Below are 23,426 nucleotides of genomic sequence, written 5' to 3' on the forward strand. Positions count from 1 at the left end.
AAACCGAGATATGACTGCCATAGTGCCATGGAAGACAATGCTTCTGAAAGGATCACGATGCCCAAGAGGGGGGGTGAATTGGGCTTTTCTAAAAATCAACACTAATTAAAACCTAAGCAAGAGCTAAACAAGAGCCCAACTTCACCCCAACAACTAGCACTAAGAAAATAATACTAGAAATGTAACAAGGCTAAAACAATGCTTCAAATACTTGCTAAACAAATACACAAAGTAAATAGCTTGAATTAAGTGCGGAATGTAAAGCAAAGTTTAGAAGACTCCTCCAATTTTTCCCGAGGTATCGAAGAGTCGGCACTCTCCACTAGTCCTCGTTGGAGCACCCGCGCAAGGGTATCGCTCCCCCTTGGTCCTCGCAAGAACCAAGTGCTCACTACGAGATGATCCTTTGCCACTCCGGCGCGGTGGATCCCTCGAGACCGCTTACAAACTTGAGTCGGGTCACCAACAAGATCTTCACGGTGATCACCGAGCTCCCAACGCCACCAAGCCGTCTAGGTGATGCCGATCACCAAGAGTAACAAGCCATAGACTTTCGCTTGACCAAGAGAAGCCTAATGCAAGTGGTGTGTGCTCTAGGTGGCTCTCACTAGCGCTAATGAGGAACAAGCGCAGATTATGATTCTCTAATCTCCTCACTAGGCTTTTGGTGCTTGCAATACTCTACCAAGGTGCTGGAATAAGTGTGGAGTGCAAGACATTGAATATGGTGGGTGGAAGGGGTATAAATAGCCCTCACCCACCAACTAGCCGTTACAGGAAACTTGCTGCGCGATGGCGCACCGGACAGTCCGGTGCGCCACCGGTGCGCCAACGGTGCGCCACCGGTGCGCCAACGGTCACTTCCAACGGCTAGTTCTGACACAGAGCCGTTGGACTCATGGCGCACCGGACAGTGAACAGTCCACTGTCCGGTGCACACCGGACAGTCCGGTGCGATGTCCGGTGTGCCACTAAAATTCATCTCCGAAGGCAGCGCTCTCGGGTTTCTGCGACTGGGAAGGCTCTGCTGTGAACCAGCCTGGTCCCACCTGGCAGAGGGTGCACCGGACAGTCCGGTGCACACCGGACAGTCCGGTGCCCCAAAGCCAGAAACCCTAAGTCTTGTTTTTCAGCTGATTTTCAAATCGGTTTTCGCTCTAACTTGTATGTGAGTTCTAGAGTGACACCTAGCACTGTGTATGAGTGTGATTGTGCACCAACACTACACTAGAACTCTCTTGGTCAAACTACTCATCGACAACCCCTCTTTATAGTACGGCTAAAAGAGAATAAAAGACCTAACTAAATCGCGAGTGTCCACATCTCCTTGACACTCGGACTCCGTAGACCTTCACCTTTTGTTCCGTCGTTTTAGCCGTCGCTTCGAGTTCTTATCTCCGGGATTGCTTTCACATTGTAGTGCTTTTACCTGTCATGTGACCTAACTTACCATTTGTCTCTGCAAAACACACGTTAGTCACATATAATATTACGTTGTCATTAATCACTAAAACCAACCAGGGGCCTAGATGCTTTCAATCTCCCCCTTTTTGGTGATTGATGACAACCCTACAAGTTTTGTGAGAGTAGTTTGTTTTGAAGATTCTGTCAATTGAAAGAATGGTTAGTTATACTCAGTAATTTTTGACAGAAAGAATGTGTACCATAATAATAAGAGTGAGCGCATACACATCATAAGATTCTTGTTCATATAAAAGAAAAAGTAAATTAATGAAACAAGAACTAGAAGACTGGTGATATGATATAAGGTGAAAACGTAATACACACAGTCAACCAAAAGCAACGAGAGTATATGACGAGTTTGTGAGCCAAAAACATAAAGCTAGTACAGAGAGTAGCAGGCACAAATATTACATCAAAAGGACACTGACTCTCTACTAACTCTCTGACTCCCCCTAGCTCTCACAACTCATCTCTCCCCCTTTGGCGTCAAACACCAAAAGGGACCTAAACATCGGATGCAGGAGGAGGCGACGGGGGCGCATCCGGTCGAGGTCGAGGTAGCAGAGCAAACGCCGACGGAGGGTCAGAGTCAGGCTCGGATCCAGGATCTGCGGTAGAAGCTGGAGCTGGTACTGACTCGGACGCAGGCAGCGCTGCAGGAGCTACCGGAGCAGAAGCAGTCACAGATACTGCCACAGCGGTAGTGGTAACAGCAGATGCTGGTGGCACTGGCGGCTGCGGGCAGACAGAGCTGAGAACTGGTGAAGTGAACGCCAAGGTGACCGGCCGGAGCGGAGAGGTAACAGCAGGGGGTGCAGACAAGATCGAAGGCACTACTGGAGCGTGAAGCGAAGAAGGCGGAGCAGACTGAACTGGAGACGCTGAGATACCAGAATGCTGAAGCATGAGGGCCATGAATGCCCTATTCTCTGCCCTATCCTGAATAAGCTGCTGCTGAAGTGAATCCTGCCTGTCCTGCATAGTCTGAAACATTGAGAGCATCCTCTCGGACATACGGGCCTGCTCGGCTGCCAGCAGAGCCTGCTGCTGAGTGAGAGTCTGAAGAATCGAAGCTAGAGCAGGGTCCATAGCCTGAGGGGTAGCAGGGGCAGCACTAGAGCTCCCAGCCTCATGATCATGAGAGCGTGGAGGCATAGGAGGCGGAGGTGGAGGAGGAATCCCAAAATCATCATCATCATCATCATCATCTGCTGCACCCTGGGTGTCAAACTGTCGAAGTGCGGCATCCTCGGCCTGAGTGTCAAACATAGGAGCATAAGCTGGCACTGGAATCTCAGGAGCAGGACGGTAAGATCCAAACACAAGGCGTGAGGCCTCAAGGGTACTCTGAAAACGAGGAGGCTGGATCAGCTGCGCAAAGATGTGGCACAAGTAGTGAGCATAGGGCAGCTGTCGTCGAGCACGAATCCCATCCAGAACAGTGTCCTCAATCTCACAGATCAGAAAGTCCACAACATCAAACTCAGAGTGGGATACCAGGGCACCAAGGAGCCATAGCTGAATATGAGTAGTAGCCTCCCTGTATCCCATCCGAGGCAGGAGTGTCCGTCTGACGAGCTCATACAAGTACTTCGCTGCAGTAGTGAAGTCTGCTGGAGAACGTCGCGACCCATCTGAAAAAGGCGGTCGGAACAGAGCCGCGACGTGAGCTGTCCCTGGAGCCACACCGCCGTGAGGGCGACGTGGAGGATCTGAAGTGCCATAGCAGAGACTGTGCAGGCGAGTCGTCGACACAGGGAAGCCAAATAGCTGTCGGATCTGATCGGCAGTGATTGTGACATCCTCGCGCTCAAAGCGGAACCTCATCCAATGATGATCCGGGTCAATCCAAACAGAGGCATAGAAGACGCGGACCCACTCCTCAACGTATCTGCCGCTGATAGTCAGAAAGGACAGAAGCCCTGGCAAATAGGTGAGATGAGCCTCAGACTCAGCACCGGCTGCTAGCAAGAAGGCTGGAAGATCCAATAGGCGGTGCACTCGCAGCGCAATCTGAGCAGACAACTGAGCCCTGAAGAATGACTCCTGAATCCGCGTGCTGAAAAGAACTCCTGCTGCTGGGTCTCTCTGAGCTGGCAGCCAAGACTCCACGGGTACGTACCTGAACCGACGTACCCGGGCTGCAGTAGCACGCTGAAGATCAAACAGACGAGGATCCGAAACAAGTGGACGGACCTCAGTCTCATCACGCTCCCGGAAGCGAGGTGGAGGGACAGGAGGAGCTGAAGCGGGAGCGGGGGCAGGGGAAGCAGTGGAAGCTGGCGTAGTGCTGGTAGTGGGTATGGCGGAGGAGGTGGATGGAGCAATAGGAGTGACTGGAGCAGGCAGAGTGGGTGGCGGAGTGGAAGCGGAGGTGTGAGTGGAGGAGCGAGACCGGGAGGCGAGACGACGAGCACGGAAAGCAATCTGATCTGATGGAATATCCGGCTGATCTCCAAGTGCTGCCTGTGCAGCGGCTGCGGCAGCTGCTGCTGCTGCGCGAGCCTCTCTGTCTGAACGCCGCTTCTTGCGGCCTTCCTGCTGCTCCAGATACACAGTCTTGCCCTTCACCTGCCTGAAGGGGCGACGAGGGTCCTCATCGTCGCCACCCCCTGATGCCGACGCATTCTTCGTGCGCGGCATCCTGAACTAAAGTCTGCAAACGAGATAGAGAGACTAAGCACAGAGCAAAAGTGACCGATGTATTTAGCAAAGAGTGAGATGTCTACCTGGGAAGGTCACACGAGAGGTGACGATCCAGGCAGGACGGGAGACGGCACACGGTCACACAAGGTCACTGAAATGACAGAAGAGGTGAGCACGTATTAGTCACATAGTCATAAGCATATGAAATGTGAATAAATACATACACAAAGAGATATGGCACGAGATGGGACGATCGATAAGTCAAAAGCCGTGAAAACGACGTTTGACGGACAAATAGAGACATAGGATGATTGGAATTCAAATTGAGGCACAAAACGATATGGGATTGAGCCGATACTTCACGAATAGGTTTATATAGGTCAATATGAGTGAAGTGTGTGCTTGGTTTGAATTTAGGCGAAGAAATAGGGTTTTGGGGACTCGGCTCGGAAACGATCGTGCAAAACGAGAATTTTGGTTAAATTTAAGCCTGGGATCTCGGATTGGCGTGAAATTTGGCAAGTAGGTTACTGGAAGTGTGGTGAAGGTGCCTGAAAAATTTGGGTTCAATTGGAGCAAGTTTGGCTGGTTTGGGCATTTCACCGAGCACTTGGTGGGCGGGGATTTAGGGTTTTAGGTATATGGCCATTTGAGGTGGGAATGCCCTCCCGAAGGAGCTAAGAGTTTGCAGGGATACACAACAGAGACATTAGAGCACAAACCACCAATTGGATTCACAGGATTTCACAGAAATTTGAGTTAACCACAAAAGGAGAGAGGGAAGAGCTTTACTGCCCACCGAGAACAGAGAAGAACTGAGAGAAGGGGAGAGGAGAAGCTGCTCACCGAGGGGGAGATGGAGAGAGGCGAGGTCGCCGGCGATGATGGCCGGAGATGGTGGCCGCCGGAGAGGTCGCCGGACTACCGCAAAGCAGAGACGAGGCGCCTGGAGACAGAGAGCTTGCGGCTGGGAGAAGAAATGAGACAGAGCCCCTGGCTCGGTCGGGCTGGGGGCGATTTTTTAAAACGCGAGATGGGCACACCGGACAGTCTACAGTGGCTGTCCGGTGCACACCGGACAGCGCACAGTAGATGTCCGGTGAACCACCGGACAACGCACAGGAAAAGAGGAACTTCGCGCGCGGCTGCCGGTGCACCGGACATTGCACAGTGCAGTGTCCGGTGCACACCGGACTGTCCGGTGAGCCCAGACAGAGGGGAGTTTGGAAAATTTTGAATTTTTCTATCTAACTCCTAACCAAACCAAATCCCAACTTATAATCACACAAAAGAACACTTGTTGGGACAGGTATTGGCACCCTCATATACTTTTCAAAATATTTTGCCATAGGCTAGATAATTTTTAGAGAAAATAGGCAAATGGTGAAATTTGCATTTTGGTTTGCACTAGGGGTTTTTCATGAGTGATTTGAGTTTTGAATACTCCCCCTAAGTGCAGTACCTCATGCATATTTCAAGAATCAATAATTGCTTGAAAGTAAGAATTTAAGTGCTAAAAGCTTAAAACTAAGACTTGTCAAGTTTGACCCGAGTTAAGCTTTTTCACTCGCTTTATTGGCGGTTATCTCAACTAGGTTAGACAAGCCCTAGATGCAATACAAGGAATTTAAATATGCAATGCAAGTGACAACACCATTTGACATTTCACATAAAATTTCTGAGATCAAGGATATTTAGTTCATTCCTCAACATGCAAAAGCGGGTCTTATCAAGTGGCTTAGTGAAAATATCCGCTAATTGATCTTCCGACCTCACTCCTTCTAAAATAATATCTCCTTTAGCAACATGATCTCTAAGGAAGTGATGACGGATATCAATGTGCTTGGTGCGAGAGTGTTGTACAGGATTATTAGCAATTTTAACAGCACTCTCATTATCACACAACAAAGGTACTTTTTCTAGAACTACACCATAGTCTAGAAGAGTTTGTTTCATATATAAAATCTGTGTGCAACAAGCACCTGCGGCAATGTATCCCGCTTCGGCAGTTGACAAGGCAACACTATTTTGCTTTTTGGATGTCCATGAAACTAGTGATCTACCAAGCAGATGGCATCCCCCAGAAGTACTTTTCCTATCAATCTTGCAACCGGCATAATCCGAATCGGAATAGCCAATTAAATCAAAAGTAGCTCCTTTGGGATACCACAGACCAACGCTTGTGGTGTGCTTGAGATACCTAAGAATTCTCTTAACGGCGCGAAGATGAGCTTTCTTAGGATTAGATTGAAATCTAGCACACATGCAGACACTAAACATAATATCGGGCCTAGATGCGGTAAGGTATAATAAACTACCAATCATAGAACGGTAGAGAGTTTGATTAACCGGGTTACCTCCCTCATCTAAGTCGAGATGTCCATTTGTAGGCATGGGGGTCTTGATTGGTTTGCACTTCTCCATGTTGAATCTTTTTAACAAGTCTTTGGTATACTTCTCTTGTGAGAGAAAGTTACCATCCTTCATTTGCTTGACTTGAAAGCCGAGGAAGTATGTTAGCTCACCAATCATTGACATCTCGAACTCCTTCGACATCAACTCACCAAATTCCTTACAATGACAGTCATTTGTCGAGCCAAAGATTATATCATCAACATATACTTGACAAATGAAAATATCACCGTTATGTTTCTTTGTGAAGAGAGTTGTGTCGACGGTCCCGATTTTGAAGCCCTTTTCGATGAGGAAGTCGCGAAGACGCTCATACCAAGCCCTTGGAGCTTGCTTTAGCCCATATAGCGCCTTGGACAACCTGTAAGCATGGTTAGGATATCTAGGGTCTTCAAATCCAGGCGGTTGCTCAACATATACAAGTTCATTTATGAAGCCATTTAAAAATGCACTTTTTACATCCATTTGATAAAGTTTTATATCATAGCATGATGCATATGCAAGTAGGATACGGATGGCTTCCAGTCGAGCAACCGGTGCAAAGGTCTCTCCAAAATCTAAGCCTTCAACTTGAGAGAATCCCTTTGCGACAAGTCTTGCCTTGTTTCTTACAATCACGCCTTGATCATCCTGTTTGTTTCTGAACACCCACTTTGTTCCAATGATTCTTGCATCTTGTGGGGGCTTCTCCAGGGTCCAAACTTCGTTACGGGTGAAGTTGTTAAGTTCTTCATGCATGGCATTCACCCAGTCCGGATCCTGTAGCGCCTCATCTATACAAGTAGGCTCAACACAAGAAACAAAAGAGTGATGTTCAATAAAATTAGCATGTCTATGTGATCGAGTAATAACCCCTTGTGAAGGACTCCCGATGATTTGGTTTTGAGGATGAGCTTGAAGTAGTGATGAGTTTCTCCTGTCAACCACTTGGGAAGAAGATCCTGGAGCATCAACATCTTCGGCTTGTACCCTTGCTTGTTCATGAGAGACAAAAGTATCTTCATTTGCATGCCTCTCATCTTTTTCATCATCTTGTGGTACATTTGATGAAGAAGGCCTGTCAATGATTTGCACCTCTTCTTCATCTTCTTTTGGTTTGATAGCTCCAATAGGCATGTTCTTCATTGCTTCCCTAAGTGGCTCATCACCTACATCATCAAGATTTTCAAGTGCTCCTTGGGAGCCATTAGTCTCATCAAATTCCACATCATATGTTTCTTCTACCACGCCAGTGGCATGGTTGAATACTCGATATGCTTTGGACTTTAATGAATAACCCAAAAGAAAACCAATATCACAACGTCTTTGAAACTTCCCTAGATGATGGCGTTTTTTGTAGATGTAGCATTTGCACCCAAACACCCGGAAGAAAGAGACGTCTGGCTTTTTCCCATTTAGCAGTTCATAAGGAGTCTTCGCAAGTAGCCGGTGAGGAAATAGTCTGTTTGATGCATAGCAAGCAGTGTTGACAGCTTCAGCCCAAAACCTCTCCGGTGTGTTATACTCATCAATCATTGTTCTTGCAAGAGTGATCAAGGTCCTATTTTTCCTTTCAACAACTCCATTTTGTTGAGGTGTATATGTGGCAGATACTTCATGCTTGATCCCAATTTCATCACAGTACTCATGAATGTTGGTGTTGTCAAATTCTTTGCCATTGTCACTTCTGATCTTCTTAATCTTGCAATCAAATTCATTTTGAGCTTTCTTGGCAAACTTCTTGAATATAGATGCAACTTCAGATTTGTCATGGAGAAAGAACACCCAAGTGTATCTTGAGAAGTCATCAACAATCACTAGACAGTAGAGGTTGCCACCGGCACTGACATAATTTGTAGGTCCAAATAAATCCATATGAAGTAGTTCCAGTGGCCTTGATGTTGACATGAAAGCTTTAGTGGGATGTGTATTAGCAACTTGCTTTCCAGCTTGACATGCACTGCATGGCTTGTCTTTTTCAAACACCACATCCTTTAATCCTCTAACCATATCTTTCTTTAATACCTTCTTGAGTGTGCTCATTCCAACATGTGCAAGCCTCCTATGCCAAAGCCATCCAAGAGAAGCTTTGGTGAAGAGGCAAGTTCTTAAGTCTGCATCTTCTGAAGTGAAATCCACTAAGTAGAGGTTGTTGTATCTAAATCCCTTGAATACCATTGATTCATCATCCATTTTTGTTACAATAACCTCTGATGGAGTGAATAAGCATTGAAGTCCAAGATCACAGAGTTGTCCCACTGATAATAAATTGAAGCTCAAAGGTGCAACTAAGAGAACATTTGATATTGATAAATCATTTGAGATTGCCACCTTGCCAAGTCCTTGTACTTTTCCTTTTGAGTTGTCTCCAAATGTGATTTTATCTTGACCATCAACATTCTCATCTAATGAGGTGAACATCCGTGGGTTGCCTGTCATATGTTGTGTGCATCCACTGTCAATAACCCAATGGCTCCCACCGGTCTTGTAGTTCACCTACATTCACAGACAATTCAAGCTTGAGTTTTGAGAGCCCTATATTGCATAGGACCAGTGACTCTCTCAATTAAGGACTTTGCCACCCAGATTTGTCTAGGTCTACTCTTATTTGGTGGACCTAGGAATGTAACCTTAATCTTTCCATTTGCAACCTTTCTTAGAACATAGTGAGCATTGAAAGCAAATGGTCTTGAGTGCTTAGGCAAGGGAGTTGGTGGTTTAGCTTTGCAGTTGTGGGCAAAATGACCTTCATTTCCACACTCAAAGCATTTGATAGGCTTGTGAGTCTGCTTTGGCTTGTATTGAGTGATAGATTTCTTTTGCACAAAAGCATTGTATCCAATACCACTCTTGTTATTTTTCATAACAGTGTTCATAAGCAGCTCATTTTGGAGGTATTGACCCTTGTTGAACTTTTGCACACTTGTTGCAAGATGTTCATTTTCACTTTTTAGTTTCTTGACCTCATTCTTAAGCCTTTGATTATCCACTGCCAACTCATTGTTGAAATCATTGTTCTCAATAGCAACTTTTCCTCTAGTAGTTGCATCAGTCAAATAATTCTTCAATTTTTGGTTGTCTAAAGTCAGGACTTCAACTTTTTCAGTCAATTCAGCATGTAGACTAGTTTGCTCTTCTTGAATCAAATCATCACATGAGGTTGCTACATCAAGCTTAACAACAGGGTTAATAGCCTCATGTGTTTTGCAAGATAAAAGTTCATTTTCAACAAGAAGATTGTCATGATCAAATTTAATTTGAGTATAGTCTTCCTTGATCTTAACTAGTCTATTTTGCAACTCCCTATTAGCTTCATTTAATTTGTCATATTTTTCCTTAGCATCTTTTAGGGAGATTGTGAGCTCATTTACAGTTGATGACATAGTTTTATTTTCTTCTTTTATTTCATCACTAGCCTTTATAACTATGTCATACTTGGCATTTAAAGATTCATTTTCATTTTTCAACCTATCACATTTAGCTTTTGACTTTCTAATGATTTGAGTATATTCTTTAAGTAAGTCAGCTAACTCATCATATGAAGGTGAAGCAAATTCTTCATCACTATCACTATCACTATCATCATCAATATCATTTTGTACCTTTCGTTCACCCTTAGCCATAAGGCACAGGTGAGAAGTGGATGATGGCGATGGTGGTGGTGAAGAGAAGTCCCCGGCGATGGCCGCAACTTTTTCATCATCCTCTTCTTCACTTGAAGAAGATCCACTTGATGATTCGACGTCGGTGAGCCAGTCACCAACAATATAGGCCTTTCCATTCTTCTTCTTGTGGAACCTCTTTTGCTTCCCATCCTTCCTCTTGAAGAATTTCTTTTCCTTCTTTTCATCATCACTGTCGTCTTCTTTCTTGCCCTTGAACTTGTTCTTCTTGGGCTTGTTGCATTGATGAGCAAGATGACCAAGCTCACCACAGTTGTAGCAGTCCATCTCAGAGATGGGCTTTCTTTTGTTGGAAAAGAACTTCTTCTTCCTTGAATCAAATTTGATGCCTTCTCTATTTAGCTTCTTCAACATCTTGGTGGTCTTCCTTACCATCAAGGCAATGTTTGCATCAAGGTCATCATCACTTGAGGATTCTTCCTCAACTTGTATTTTTGCTTTTCCTTTTCTTTCATGATTTGCTTTGAGGGCCAAATCCTTTCTTTTGGAAGATGATTCTTCTTTGTCGTTGATGTGCATGTACATTTCATGGGCATTGATCTTTCCCAAAATTTGTGTAGGTGTGGTAACCGAAAGATCCATTTGATGTAGCACAGTGACAATGTGTCCATATTTGTCTATTGGGAGGACACTGAGAATCTTCCTCACAACATCCGGTTGTGAGATTTGAGTAAGCCCCAATCCATTGACTTCCTCTACAAGAATATTAAGTCGTGAGTACATAGCGTTTGCATTTTCATTAGCAAGCATTTCAAAAGAATTTAACTTTCGCATAGCTATGTGATATCTTTCCTCACGTTCACTTCTAGTTCCTTCGTGTAGAGCACAAATGTCCATCCACAAATCATGAGCATTTTTATGATTCCGAACTCTATTGAACACATCTTTGCAAAGGCCTCTAAAAAGGGTGTTTTTGGCCTTCGCATTCCATTTCTCATAATTGAACTCATCACCTACAAGATTTGTGGGATCTCTAGGTTGGGGAAACCCTTGTGTGGCGGCTTTATAGACACCAATGTCTATAGCCTCTAAGTATGCTTCCATACGAATTTTCCAATAAGGAAAATCGTCACCATCAAAAACGGGAGGAGGTCCATCCCCACCGGACATCGTAACTCTAGCGGTTAAGCTAATCTATGAGCAACAAGGCTCTGATACCAATTGAAAGGATCACGATGCCCAAGAGGGGGGGTGAATTGGGCTTTTCTAAAAATCAACACTAATTAAAACCTAAGCAAGAGCTAAACAAGAGCCCAACTTCACCCCAACAACTAGCACTAAGAAAATAATACTAGAAATGTAACAAGGCTAAAACAATGCTTCAAATACTTGCTAAACAAATACACAAAGTAAATAGCTTGAATTAAGTGCGGAATGTAAAGCAAAGTTTAGAAGACTCCTCCAATTTTTCCCGAGGTATCGAAGAGTCGGCACTCTCCACTAGTCCTCGTTGGAGCACCCGCGCAAGGGTATCGCTCCCCCTTGGTCCTCGCAAGAACCAAGTGCTCACTACGAGATGATCCTTTGCCACTCCGGCGCGGTGGATCCCTCGAGACCGCTTACAAACTTGAGCCGGGTCACCAACAAGATCTTCACGGTGATCACCGAGCTCCCAACGCCACCAAGCCGTCTAGGTGATGCCGATCACCAAGAGTAACAAGCCATAGACTTTCGCTTGACCAAGAGAAGCCTAATGCAAGTGGTGTGTGCTCTAGGTGGCTCTCACTAGCGCTAATGAGGAACAAGCGCGGATTATGATTCTCTAATCTCCTCACTAGGCTTTTGGTGCTTGCAATACTCTACCAAGGTGCTGGAATAAGTGTGGAGTGCAAGACATTGAATATGGTGGGTGGAAGGGGTATAAATAGCCCTCACCCACCAACTAGCCGTTACAGGAAACTTGCTGCGCGATGGCGCACCGGACAGTCCGGTGCGCCACCGGTGCGCCAACGGTGCGCCACCGGTGCGCCAACGGTCACTTCCAACGGCTAGTTCTGACACAGAGCCGTTGGACTCATGGCGCACCGGACAGTGAACAGTCCACTGTCCGGTGCACACCGGACAGTTCGGTGCGATGTCCGGTGTGCCACTAAAATTCATCTCCGAAGGCAGCGCTCTCGGGTTTCTGCGACTGGGAAGGCTCTGCTGTGAACCAGCCTGGTCCCACCTGGCAGAGGGTGCACCGGACAGTCCGGTGCACACCGGACAGTCCGGTGCCCCAAAGCCAGAAACCCTAAGTCTTGTTTTTCAGCTGATTTTCAAATCGGTTTTCGCTCTAACTTGTATGTGAGTTCTAGAGTGACACCTAGCACTGTGTATGAGTGTGATTGTGCACCAACACTACACTAGAACTCTCTTGGTCAAACTACTCATCGACAACCCCTCTTTATAGTACGGCTAAAAGAGAATAAAAGACCTAACTAAATCGCGAGTGTCCACATCTCCTTGACACTCGGACTCCGTAGACCTTCACCTTTTGTTCCGTCGTTTTAGCCGTCGCTTCGAGTTCTTATCTCCGGGATTGCTTTCACATTGTAGTGCTTTTACCTGTCATGTGACCTAACTTACCATTTGTCTCTGCAAAACACACGTTAGTCACATATAATATTACGTTGTCATTAATCACTAAAACCAACCAGGGGCCTAGATGCTTTCAGCTTCCATCAACGTTCATTGGAACTCTTAAAATGCGTTTGGTTGGAGAGTTAATTAGTATAGAGCGGTTCCATTCAAGTTTTTGAGAACAGAGCCGTTCTATTCTTCGTTTGGCAATTAAAACATAGTCGCTCCATTTTTTGTTTGATTGAAGAGTAAAATAGAGCGGAATCATTCCATTATTTATTTGGTTCGAGAGTCGTATAAGTATAGAGGGGAGGAGAGGAGGGAGAGCACTCACATCCAGGAGAGCGCTCGCATCTGGTCGTTTTTATGGAGCGGGAGCGTTCCAACTACTTATAGTAAATTTTCATATGGAGATCCAGGAGCCACTCCACTCTTATTTTGTTGGAAACCAAACGTCCAGAAAATTGAAATAGAGCCACTCTATTCTCCTCCACTTCTTAACCAAACACACCCTTATGTTGAGGAGTGAAGAAGAATAGTACGGCTCGATTCTAGTTTTTTGGATATTTGGTTTCCAACAAAAGAGAGCAGAGCGGCTCCTGTAGTCTCCATACTAAAATTTATCATACATAGTTGGAGTGCTCCCGCTCCACCAAAATGGTCGGATGCGAGCGCTCTCCTCCCACTTCTCTCCTCTACACTCATATGTCTCTCCAACCAAACAAAGAATCGAGCGGCTCCGCTCTATTTTACTATTCAACCAAACAAAAAAATAGAGCGACTTCGTTATACTTGCCAAACGAAGAATAGAACGGTTTCATTCTCAAAATAGAGCGGTTTTGTTCTACATATTTAACAGACATAAACTTTGCATGGTGTTATTGGAGACAACCTAACTTGTATGATCTCTCTCTCGACCCAGCCTGGAGAGAGAAAAAAAAGTCAAACGATGTTGAGGAAAAGAACAAAAAACTCTTTTGACTAGAGTCCATGCCCAGGACCAAGTGACAGTCCAAGTCCAATAATCTACAATACGCAGGGACAGGGACAGGGACCTCGGAAGGCAACCAAGCGCGTCGTCGACGCCTGCAATGGCGCCCCCCTTCCCTCGCAGGCACAGCAGTCAGCAGGCGTTCCATCCAGCGTGCATGCGTCACTCTCCCCGCCCTGCTTCCTGCTCTCTCTCTCTCTCTCTCGCTTGCTTGGATCGCCCGCCCAGTCCCCAGGCGGTGGCTGGCAGCAGCCAGCCAGCCAGCAAGACCACCAAAGTAACCCAACGACAACGAGAGAGGCAGCCGAGGCAATTTAATGCGTGTTCCCCCACACATACCCTCCTCTCTTCTCCCCGTCCCTCTCTAGCTACTACTACTACTATTCTGTAGATTGATACAGATAGCGGCGCTCTTCTCGCTTCGCCTCGCTGCCAATCTCGTCGCCGATCCCCGGGTCCGGCGCCGCCACGAGCTTCCAGATCCACCGCCCGGGCAATGCTGTAGCGCCTCGCGCCGAGATGGGCGGCGTCGGCGCCGCCTCGCTTGCCCTGCTGCCGCTCCCCCTCCTCCTCCTCCTGCTCGTCCGCGCGGAGGCCTCCGCTCTCCACGGTACCGACACTTCCCTCTACTGTCCTGTCCTGTCCCGTTCCCGCTCGCTCCTCCACTGAGTCCTGTCCGTGTCCACTCCCCCCTTGCATTCCGCGGGGTCGCTCTGTTTGGAGGAGTGGGCGACCGGGGGCCCCGCGTCTCGTGCCGCATTCCACCGGAAAACCTCCGACCTTGCCTGGAGCGCTGCTGTTCCGGCTCCTGCTGGCCCGAGCGCGCGTGCGTTGCTGGAGCTTGGCATTTCTGCTGCTCGGCGCGGAATTCGTTTTTTTGTGCGTGTGTGTGGGGGAATTTTTTAAGACTGCAGTGTGGCCGCATGGTTTTCGCGTTGCGGAAAGGATCTAGCGACGCGTGAGGCCTACGATACTGTCGGTGGGGTGGGTTCGGTACCCACTTCGTCCCCATCCCCGCGCGCGCGTGTGCGGCCACTGGCGAGTGGCGTAGTGTGCCTGCCTTTTGGAATGGGGGTTCTGCTTAGACTGGCACATGCCTTCCTCTCAGTTGGACCTCGTTGCAACTCGTTCTAGTAAGGGCTCAGGATACATGGGATTGATTGTTGGATGCAAAAGTTGCAATGTACGAGTGCTGTGCTTTGGTTTTGTTTGTGCATGGAGGCTGTTGCTTCTTTACCATGCGTGCCTTTTTTTTTCTAGCTTGGCATCAGTTGGAACTTGGGTGTGACTCTTGCAAAGACCCATTGCACGAGTATTGAATTTGCATTAAAGTAACTCATGCAAAGCTACATCATTTTTGGATGCAGTATAAAGTTTATTTGGGAACTCAAGCTTTTGAAGAAAAAAAAGAGGTTTTATCTTTCTATATCAATCATGTAGGTTTGCCTATTGCCGGTGGATGTTGGCCATTTAGCTCTGTATGGTGTTACTGTTGCACTGCATGCAATGTTTATATATATATTATATGATTGCTACATAATTTTCCTCCACCAGGTTTGATTAATTTTATCTAGTGCAATCCCTCTTTATTCTGCAGGAACTATATTGCCTAACCCAGCACCGAGTCCATCTAGCCCCCCTGAAGCGAGATCGTTTGGACCTCGAATTTCCCCTTCATATCCTCCAAGGGCACTGTCTCCAGGATCTCCTGGTACATGAACATGACCATGACAACTTAAATACTGCAATTTCAAAGCTTAAAATGTTTTATCAAGCGCTGTTTAACTTCCTTTTTATATTTGCAGACATTGATGTGCGCTCTCATTCGCACAAGCCCCCACACCATAGAGAGTCAAATCAGGGCCCTTCACCATCCTCAGCAGAAGGTTTGCAGTTTGTCAGTGCAACTTATTTACTTGTTTCACAATTTTATCTTGTTAGGAGTCCTTGTATTGTGTTACTGATTCTGATGCTTATGTCATTCTTCTGTGGTCTTTTTATCTAGTACTGTTGCTATTGAAGTTTGAACTATTCTTATGACTAGATATATGATTGTCTTCACTTTCCTTTATTCATTGAATGATTCCTTTGATCTTTAGCAGGTTGTTCTAGTTATATATGCACTGAACCACTGACTGCAACACCAATTGGTTCCCCTTGTGGCTGTGTCGAGCCTATTAGTGTTATCGTTGATCTGGACTTAGCTCCTTACCTACTGTTCATGAGCATAGCTGAGTTAGAAGTTGAAGTTGCAGCTGGGACATTTCTTAAACAAAGCCAAGTGAAGATCATGGCTGCAGTTGCAAGTATCCAGGATGACCAGAAGACACGGGTGACCATTTATTTGGTGCCACTAAGAGAAGAGTTTGATACTTATACGGCATCCCTAATATCTGATAGGTTCAGGGATAAAAAGGTCCAGATAAATTCATCTATATTTGGAGATTATAAAGTTATCAATGTCAGCTATCATGGTAAGGCCCTGCACATGGAATACCCCTTTCTTAGGTTGTTTGCTCGATTTATGTTTATAGTCATGCATCTTTGTCACCGCAGGATTGCAATCCCCACCATCATCTGTGCCTGGAGGATCGGATCCTTCAGGAACCGAAGATCCTATAACTGCAGAGGTGCCTGATCAGATGAAAAAGCACAAGAAATCAGATATTTTGATCGTCGTGGTAGCGTTAGGGTCTTCTCTTGGACTTCTGTTGACATGTGCTGTTGTCCTGATCTTACTAGTAAGATGGAAGAAACTTGGACGGCTTCATGAGGATATGAACCCTGCAACTACCCCAACAGTTAATAGAAGATACGGTATGGTGTTTAATAGTATTACTTTTATGGGAACATATCGAATGTAAATCACGTTTTGGTGCAAACCTTATGAAAACCTACTAAGAAGAATTCTGAAAAAAAACATGAATGTACCTATGAGCTTACCTCATCTATATACAAAATTTCATGGTCAAATTCAACTTACTCTGGCAGTTACAAAAAATACAAAATTTCTGACAAACAGTAAAAGTTCAAATGCACCAAAATTTGTCTTTTTGTAACTGCTAGAGTAAGATGAATTTGACCATGAAATTTTGTATATAGATGAGGTAAGCTTAAATGTACATTCATGTTTTTTTCAGATTTTTTTAAAACTTTTTTTAGTAGGTTTGCACGAGGTTTGCACCAAAACATGGTTTGCATTTGATATGTTCCCTACTTCAATTGGGCTTCGTTTGTTTATGCTTTGTCAATTATCTATTGCTTATGGCTGCTTGGGAAATATTTTGAACTAAGGTTGTGGTAGGAGTTAGCATCACTCTGATATTCTATTTTTTTCTATAGCGTTCATTATCATTTTCGTGTTGCCAAATCTAGACTTTTGTAGTCAATGTTGGAAAAACTCGGCACCATTTCCACGGTGGTGGGAGTATCATTAAGTATTTCTTTGCAGTTGTGTTAAATGAAAATTGGTATATAATAATTTCACTTAGTCACCCACTGCAGTAAACGTCTCGTTGTAATCTATGGCAGTAAGTTTTTAGACCCTGACTGACTTCCTTATGATAAACATGCATTAATAATTTTTCATTTCTAAACTGTTATTAGCATATGGTTGACAACAAAAACTGTCGGGAAAGGTCACTAGGGGTGAAAACGGAAACAGTAATTTTCGGATACCGGGGTTTTCGAAATTTTACCGAAATTTGGGGCTAAATGGAAATAGAAACGGTTACTGAAAATACGGAAACAAAATCGGTAGAAAAAAATCGAAAACGGAAACAGTTTGGGTCACTTCCGACCGTTTACGGAAATCACCGTTTTTATTCAGTATTTTACCATTGGTAATAGATTCGGTATTTTTCAGAAAAAATATTAAATCTGAACCGATCTTTATAAATTTATAATAAATTCATCTTAGCTTAGAAAAATATGAAACTAATTTTATTATTTTACTAATATCAAGATCTATCTAATGGTATATAGTTTAGAATTGTCTGAAATTTTTATAAATATTATTATGTTTTCTTATCTGTTATTACTCTTGATACATATATTCATAATTTGTATGAGAACATAAGAAGGGCCAAGAGGAAACTAATTATGTTGATTATGCCAAGTAGTAGGAGTACAATTAGAATACTAGTGTCATGCCATTATACAAATCTTGGCTCTGCTTTATTTAAATCCATAATAGTGATTTTATTATTGTATTACCTTGTCTTATGTTTATTGTGACCTCCCACCTTATATTAAAATGTCTTATAAATTATTATTTATATTAATGATGGGTCAAGTTATATGGCTATACTATGCTCCATAGTTTGATGTGTGGTATTGTTTTATTGTTTTTGATCGTTATCAATTATTTTCAATCGGATAGTTTCGTTTTATAAGGTATTGTGTTATGACTCTCTAACTATATGTATGCACTTGTATTTGTAAGATATTGCTTTAGTACTTTGTGAGATATCCTTTAATCTTTCATGAATTTGTGAATATTTATGTATTATTAGTAATTTTATGTAAATGTATAACTTGTGTGATTTTTTGAAGTCAATTGAAGGTACATGTTACGGTATTTACCGATCGTATTTTCGATTCCGACCGTAACCGATGTAATTTTTGTACCAAACTTTCGTTTCCGATGTTTCCGAATTATCGGTGTCGTTTTCGTTTTCGGAGTTACCGTTTTCGATCTTATTTCTAAAGAAAAATATGAAAACGGAAATGGTTTTTGTGTTTACCGACCGTTTTAACCCCTAAAGGTCACACAAGTACAACTTTTTGAGTACACTAAATAATTTGCTACTTCTAAAATTGTTGCGGTTATACTGATAACTTAATGCATGATCCAGGTGCTAGATCAACTTTGTCAACCGGCATGGTGAGCTCTGCGTCAGCATCAGCGTTTTCAACAGTGGCTACTTGCACAACATCTGTAAAGACATTTTCACTAGGCCAACTTCAGAAGGCCACAGATGGTTTTGATTCGAGAAGAGTTTTGGGTCAAGGTGGCTTTGGGTGTGTCTACCATGGGACAATAGAGGATGGAAACGAAATTGCTGTTAAATTGCTTACAAGGGAGGACAGGAGTGGTGACCGTGAGTTTATTGCGGAGGTGGAAATGCTCAGTCGACTGCACCACCGTAATCTTGTCAAATTGATTGGTATTTGCGTTGATCGGAGCAAAAGATGTCTTGTGTATGAGCTCATACGCAACGGAAGTGTGGAATCTCATCTTCATGGTATGCGGGTCAAATAGAAATGCTAGGTCTGATGACTCTTGAATGGAAAGCGTTGGCTACAATACTATCCATAAAATAATCAGATGAGGCTTATTTAATCTGTTCAAACATGGATTGGCTGAATCAGCTGCCATTCTAAATATGGAAGTTTTTTAATGGTGTAGTTTTAAGGAAGTGCACACACACACATGCGCACACACACAATATTAACTAGTGGTTTCAATTTAAAACTTGAAAATTTCTCTGATGATGTCTCAGTGAAACCACATAACCACAGCACTCAGTAACAAAAACTGCACAGGTCTGCACTTTCCTCTGGGATGTTTGTGCCTAGTTTAGGATCTTTTTTTTTAACTTGCCATGATTGTTTTGTGTTGATCCTAGCCTTTGTTTTTTTTTCCTGTCTAGGCGCTGACAAGGCTAAGGGTAAGCTGAACTGGGATGTTAGGATGAAAATTGCTCTTGGGGCTGCTCGAGGCTTAGCATACCTGCATGAAGATTCAAACCCTCATGTCATACACCGTGACTTCAAGGCCAGCAATATCTTGTTAGAGGAAGATTTCACTCCCAAAGTTACTGATTTTGGTTTAGCAAGGGAAGCATCCAATGCAACTCAACCTATATCTACCAGGGTAATGGGCACTTTCGGGTAAGGCACGCTTCGCTTACTGCATCTTAATATAATAATCGGTTTTTTAAGTTGGTGCCCTTAATTTTGCTGGTGCCCTATAATAATACCATGTGATGGTTAGTTGTTGACTTGTACAGTCTTCTGCATCTTGCTGTGTTAGATTGTACTAACTCTGTTCTCTAATATTTGTTGTCTGCTAGTTTATTTTCGAACTAAACCGCTACAAATAAAAAAGAATGGAGTGAGCAGTAGGCTTGCTTTTTTTACTTGACTCGATTTTAATTTTTATCTCTTTGACTGCACAGTTATGTTGCTCCAGAATATGCAATGACGGGTCATCTTCTTGTGAAGAGCGACGTCTACAGTTACGGGGTTGTCTTGCTGGAACTTCTATCAGGAAGGAAGCCCGTAAGCATCTCCGAGTCGAAGGATCCCGAGAACCTTGTGACCTGGGCCCGTCCTCTGCTAAGCCACAAGGAGGGCCTGGAGAAGTTGATCGACCCTTCTCTGGAAGGGAACTTCAACTTCGACAACGTGGCTAAGGTGGCGTCCATCGCTTCCATGTGCGTGCACGCGGACCCATCGCAGAGGCCGTTCATGGGCGAAGCCGTCCAGGCACTGAAGCTCATCTACAGTGATCCGGACGAGGCCTGCGACGATTCCTACAGCCCGAGGAACTCATCCGACCAAGACGGTGGCTACGACGGAGACCTGGTCTTCGGGAGCGGGAGCTGGGGGTTTGGGGCCTCTGGCTCTGGGTGCCTGGACTACCGGAACTCCCTGCCGTTTGTTACCATGGACTACAGTTCCGGCCGAATAGAAGGGCCGCGCGACCCTCGCGCGGCGTTGTCGGCGGGCTCCCATGCCCAGCCACCGGTGCTGCAGAATAGATCAGGCCCCTTGCGGGTGAAGAAGAAGCTGGCCGCCTCCTACCGCTCTAGAGGCAGTGTTAGCGAGCATGGGCACCTGCCGCGCCATTGATCAGTAGTAGCCAATGAAGTAGTGTTAGGCCGCTACCTTCCGGTTTGACCTTGGAGGCTGCGGTGGGGTTTGTCATCACCTCTCGATGATTCGTGCCTCGTGCTAGTTAGTGTACAGTTAGTTCGTGGTGACCCTTGGACATGCATGCATGCCTGCCTGCCTTGGGTGTAGGTGTTTTTTTCTTTCTTATTCTTCTTGTTTGCCTTCTGCTTCTTCCCCGGAAGCAATGAGGATGGGGTTGGCAGATGCTGTCTAATTTTCGCAAAAATGCGGCTCATGCATCTGATTGGTGTAATCTGGTTTAGGGCTTTGACGGAATTCTGGACATCATGTTGTTGTGGCTAGGTTGTTGTATTGGATGCAGTTCGTCACTAACAAGCGTTAGGGCCTGTTCGTTTCGCATGGAACGAAGGAGTGGAATAAATCTAGCTTGTATTCGTTTAATAATTACTATAAATTTTGAAGATTTTGAATTAATCCTGTTCCAGCAAAAACGAACGAGCCTTAGTGATCTTACTCGCGTGGGAGAAGCCGGCTCAGTTCCTCAATTTTTTTTGGTGGTGCCTGTGTAGTTTTCTTGTAAGTGATGATCAGTTGTGGTCTTGCGATTGTGGATATTCGTGGTTCCGTGTTCACTCCATGTCCTATTTTTTTAATAACCATAAATTATGCATATATATTGTTATATAACTTATGGTATCTAACGTTCATTCGGCGGTTGCCCGCCGACCGCCGTTTTGTGTTACCGCAGTTATCTTATCTTATTCTTTATTTTAAACTTTAATATACAAATATATAATTTACAGTAAAAATTCGCTATTTAATATGATTTACTTTAGACAACCTTATGTTATAGTTATAGACCAGCGCGTTGTCACACCGTCGCTTTAATAAATCATGTAAAATAGGAATCATGTAAAATATAAAATAGGAGACGTAAAATTATAGATAATATTGTTTGCAAAGTTAAATTTTAAATAGCGGTGAGGAAGGGAAGCTGCTCGACACAGTCTAACCGTGCAAGTGCGTCCGCGGCCGCATAATGTTCGGGCTGGAGATTGCCCACTGTTCAGGGCTTGTTCGGTTAGCTCTCAATCCATGTGGATTGAGTTAGATTGGATGGGTTTGAATTCCAAATAAGTCAAACTTCTTCTCAATTTTTTCCAATCTCATCCAATCCATGTGTATTAGGAATAACCGAACAAGCCCTCAAGTGGTGCGATTTGATTTCGCAACGCATGGTGGTGGTCATTTCTTATTGTTTTCCTGCAATGCTGTTACATTTTCTACTCGTACTTTCTTGAACAGGCAATGGTGCTGAATCACTGCTGCAGTTGCAGACCTAAAACTTCCTCTTCTTTTGTTAACAAAAAAAAGTAAAAAACTTAAATACGTGCGCATGCATCTGCTCCATGTCGATCAATCACTGGGCCTGTTTGGTTCAGCTTTTTTTTGACTAGCTTTTCTGAGAATCTGGCTGTGGAGAGAATCTGGCTGTGTAGAGAATCTGAGTATCATTAAGATTACGTGCGGAGGAAGATAAAGATGTCCATAGGACTTAGGATCTAGAAAGTGACATATTTCTATTATTGCAACGACTCAACCGATCATCTATTTATATTGATTTTGAATGGTTTTTAACCAAACGAATTTTATAGAAGCTGACTGAAAAGCTAAGCGTTTGGCAGTCCGCAGCAGCTTTTGGTGGCCAGAAGCTCCAAAAAGCTGAAACAAACAGGGCCACTGTCTGCTCTGCTGCTACCTGTCCCAGTCGCCGCTGCCCCGAAAGCAGAACGCCGCCCGGCGCCGCCTCCGCCTGCCGCTGCGCCGGCCTTCCTTGAGGCCAGGCCACATCTCCGCCTTCCACTTCGCCAGCGTCAGCTCCAGCTTCCTCTGCTCCACGGCGGTGCCCCTGGGGTCCAGGTGCCCGGACTGACCGACCAGCTCCGGGTTGTTTCGCGCCTCTTGGTCGCCTTGCGCTGGCCCATCGTCCACGCCCATCTCCGGCTCATCGCTGGCCTCGCTGGCCTCGCCCACCTTGCGCAGCGGCGGCGCCGCCGGGCGCCGCATCACGAGGTCCTTGACGGCGACGGCGTCGGGCGAGCCAGGCACGCCGTCGAGCGGCGGCGCGCGGGCGGCGTCCAGCAGCGCGACGGCCACGTTGACGATCCCCTGCGGGCGGAGCGAGCGCGGCCGCCGCAGCTGCAGCGCCGCCACCTGCGCGCCTCCGGCGGGGCGCACGAACGTGCTCACCACGATGCGCGTGACGCCCAGCACCGTGTCCCCGCCCAGGACCCCCGCGCCGCGCACCTCCACGGTCACCGCCGCCGTCTCGGAGCGCAGGAAGGCGCCGTCGACGCGGAACAGGAACCGGTCGTTCCACGTGGGCGCGGCGCCGCCCGCGTGGTCCACGCCCGTGCGCAGCTTCTGCCTCGCGTCCGCCCACGCCACGGCGTACGCGCGCACGCGCCGGCCCAGCCGCCGCCGCTGCAGGTCCTGCGCCGAGATGACGGTCACCTCAAGCAGGTGCGACGGGGACGACCCGTCCACGTTGCCTGGCGGCGCCGGCATCATGTCCCGCCGGCTAGCTGGGGACGGGGAGGCGTCCGAACGAAGAGAGGAGCATCAGTTGGTCACAGCGACGGTGGAAAATTATAGGAGATGGTAGAGACAAGTTTAGGCTGCTATGCTCTGGTTGCACAGTTGGTCACAGCGCAGACGCTGCATATTTGGCAGCCGGGCCATGCATGCATGCGTTACCGTTTCGGCCTCGGATGGGCCTCATGGCATTACGCTTTCCGTGACCAAAAGGCCCTGGCCCAATAAAGCCC

General features: G+C 45.7%; 2 protein-coding genes across 3 annotated transcripts; one reads left to right on the forward strand and one right to left on the reverse strand.

Moving 5' to 3' along the window:
• The first annotated feature begins 13,752 nt into the window (after positions 1-13,752).
• On the forward strand, positions 13,753-21,045 carry LOC100280175 (protein kinase superfamily protein). 2 transcript variants are annotated; one of them, XM_008678914.4, is made up of 8 exons: positions 13,753-14,347; positions 15,335-15,448; positions 15,543-15,623; positions 15,840-16,211; positions 16,294-16,554; positions 18,594-18,983; positions 19,392-19,632; positions 19,920-21,045. In XM_008678914.4, the coding sequence occupies exons 1-8, from the start codon at positions 14,257-14,259 to the stop codon at positions 20,593-20,595; spliced, it is 2,226 nt and encodes a 741-aa protein (XP_008677136.1). In that variant the 5' UTR covers positions 13,753-14,256; the 3' UTR covers positions 20,596-21,045. The 2 variants fall into 2 exon arrangements, with proteins under 2 accessions (XP_008677136.1, NP_001146579.1); NM_001153107.2 differs by having other exon boundaries at positions 14,101-14,347; positions 15,837-16,211; positions 19,920-20,996.
• Positions 21,046-22,260: 1,215 nt separating this feature from the next.
• LOC103654122 (uncharacterized) lies at positions 22,261-23,371 on the reverse strand. Its single transcript, XM_008680953.4, has one exon. It carries the CDS (start codon positions 23,167-23,169, stop codon positions 22,354-22,356), a length of 816 nt encoding a protein of 271 aa, XP_008679175.1. The 5' UTR covers positions 23,170-23,371; the 3' UTR covers positions 22,261-22,353.
• Between the last annotated feature and the right edge of the window lie 55 nt (positions 23,372-23,426).

The sequence above is a fragment of the Zea mays genome, chromosome 4, assembly GCF_902167145.1.
Source record: "Zea mays cultivar B73 chromosome 4, Zm-B73-REFERENCE-NAM-5.0, whole genome shotgun sequence".
NCBI classification, from domain to species: domain Eukaryota; kingdom Viridiplantae; phylum Streptophyta; class Magnoliopsida; order Poales; family Poaceae; genus Zea; species Zea mays.

Bases quoted from the DNA above. Each gene is read 5' to 3' on its own strand.
- LOC103654122 (XM_008680953.4), bottom strand. From the start codon at position 23,169: ATGATGCCGGCGCCGCCAGGCAACGTGGACGGGTCGTCCCCGTCGCAC.
- LOC100280175 (NM_001153107.2), top strand. From the start codon at position 14,257: ATGGGCGGCGTCGGCGCCGCCTCGCTTGCCCTGCTGCCGCTCCCCCTC. The intron at 18,984-19,391 runs GTATGCGGGTCA...TTTCCTGTCTAG, and splicing joins TGTGGAATCTCATCTTCATG to GCGCTGACAAGGCTAAGGGT. The intron at 19,633-19,919 runs GTAAGGCACGCT...TTGACTGCACAG, and splicing joins AGGGTAATGGGCACTTTCGG to TTATGTTGCTCCAGAATATG.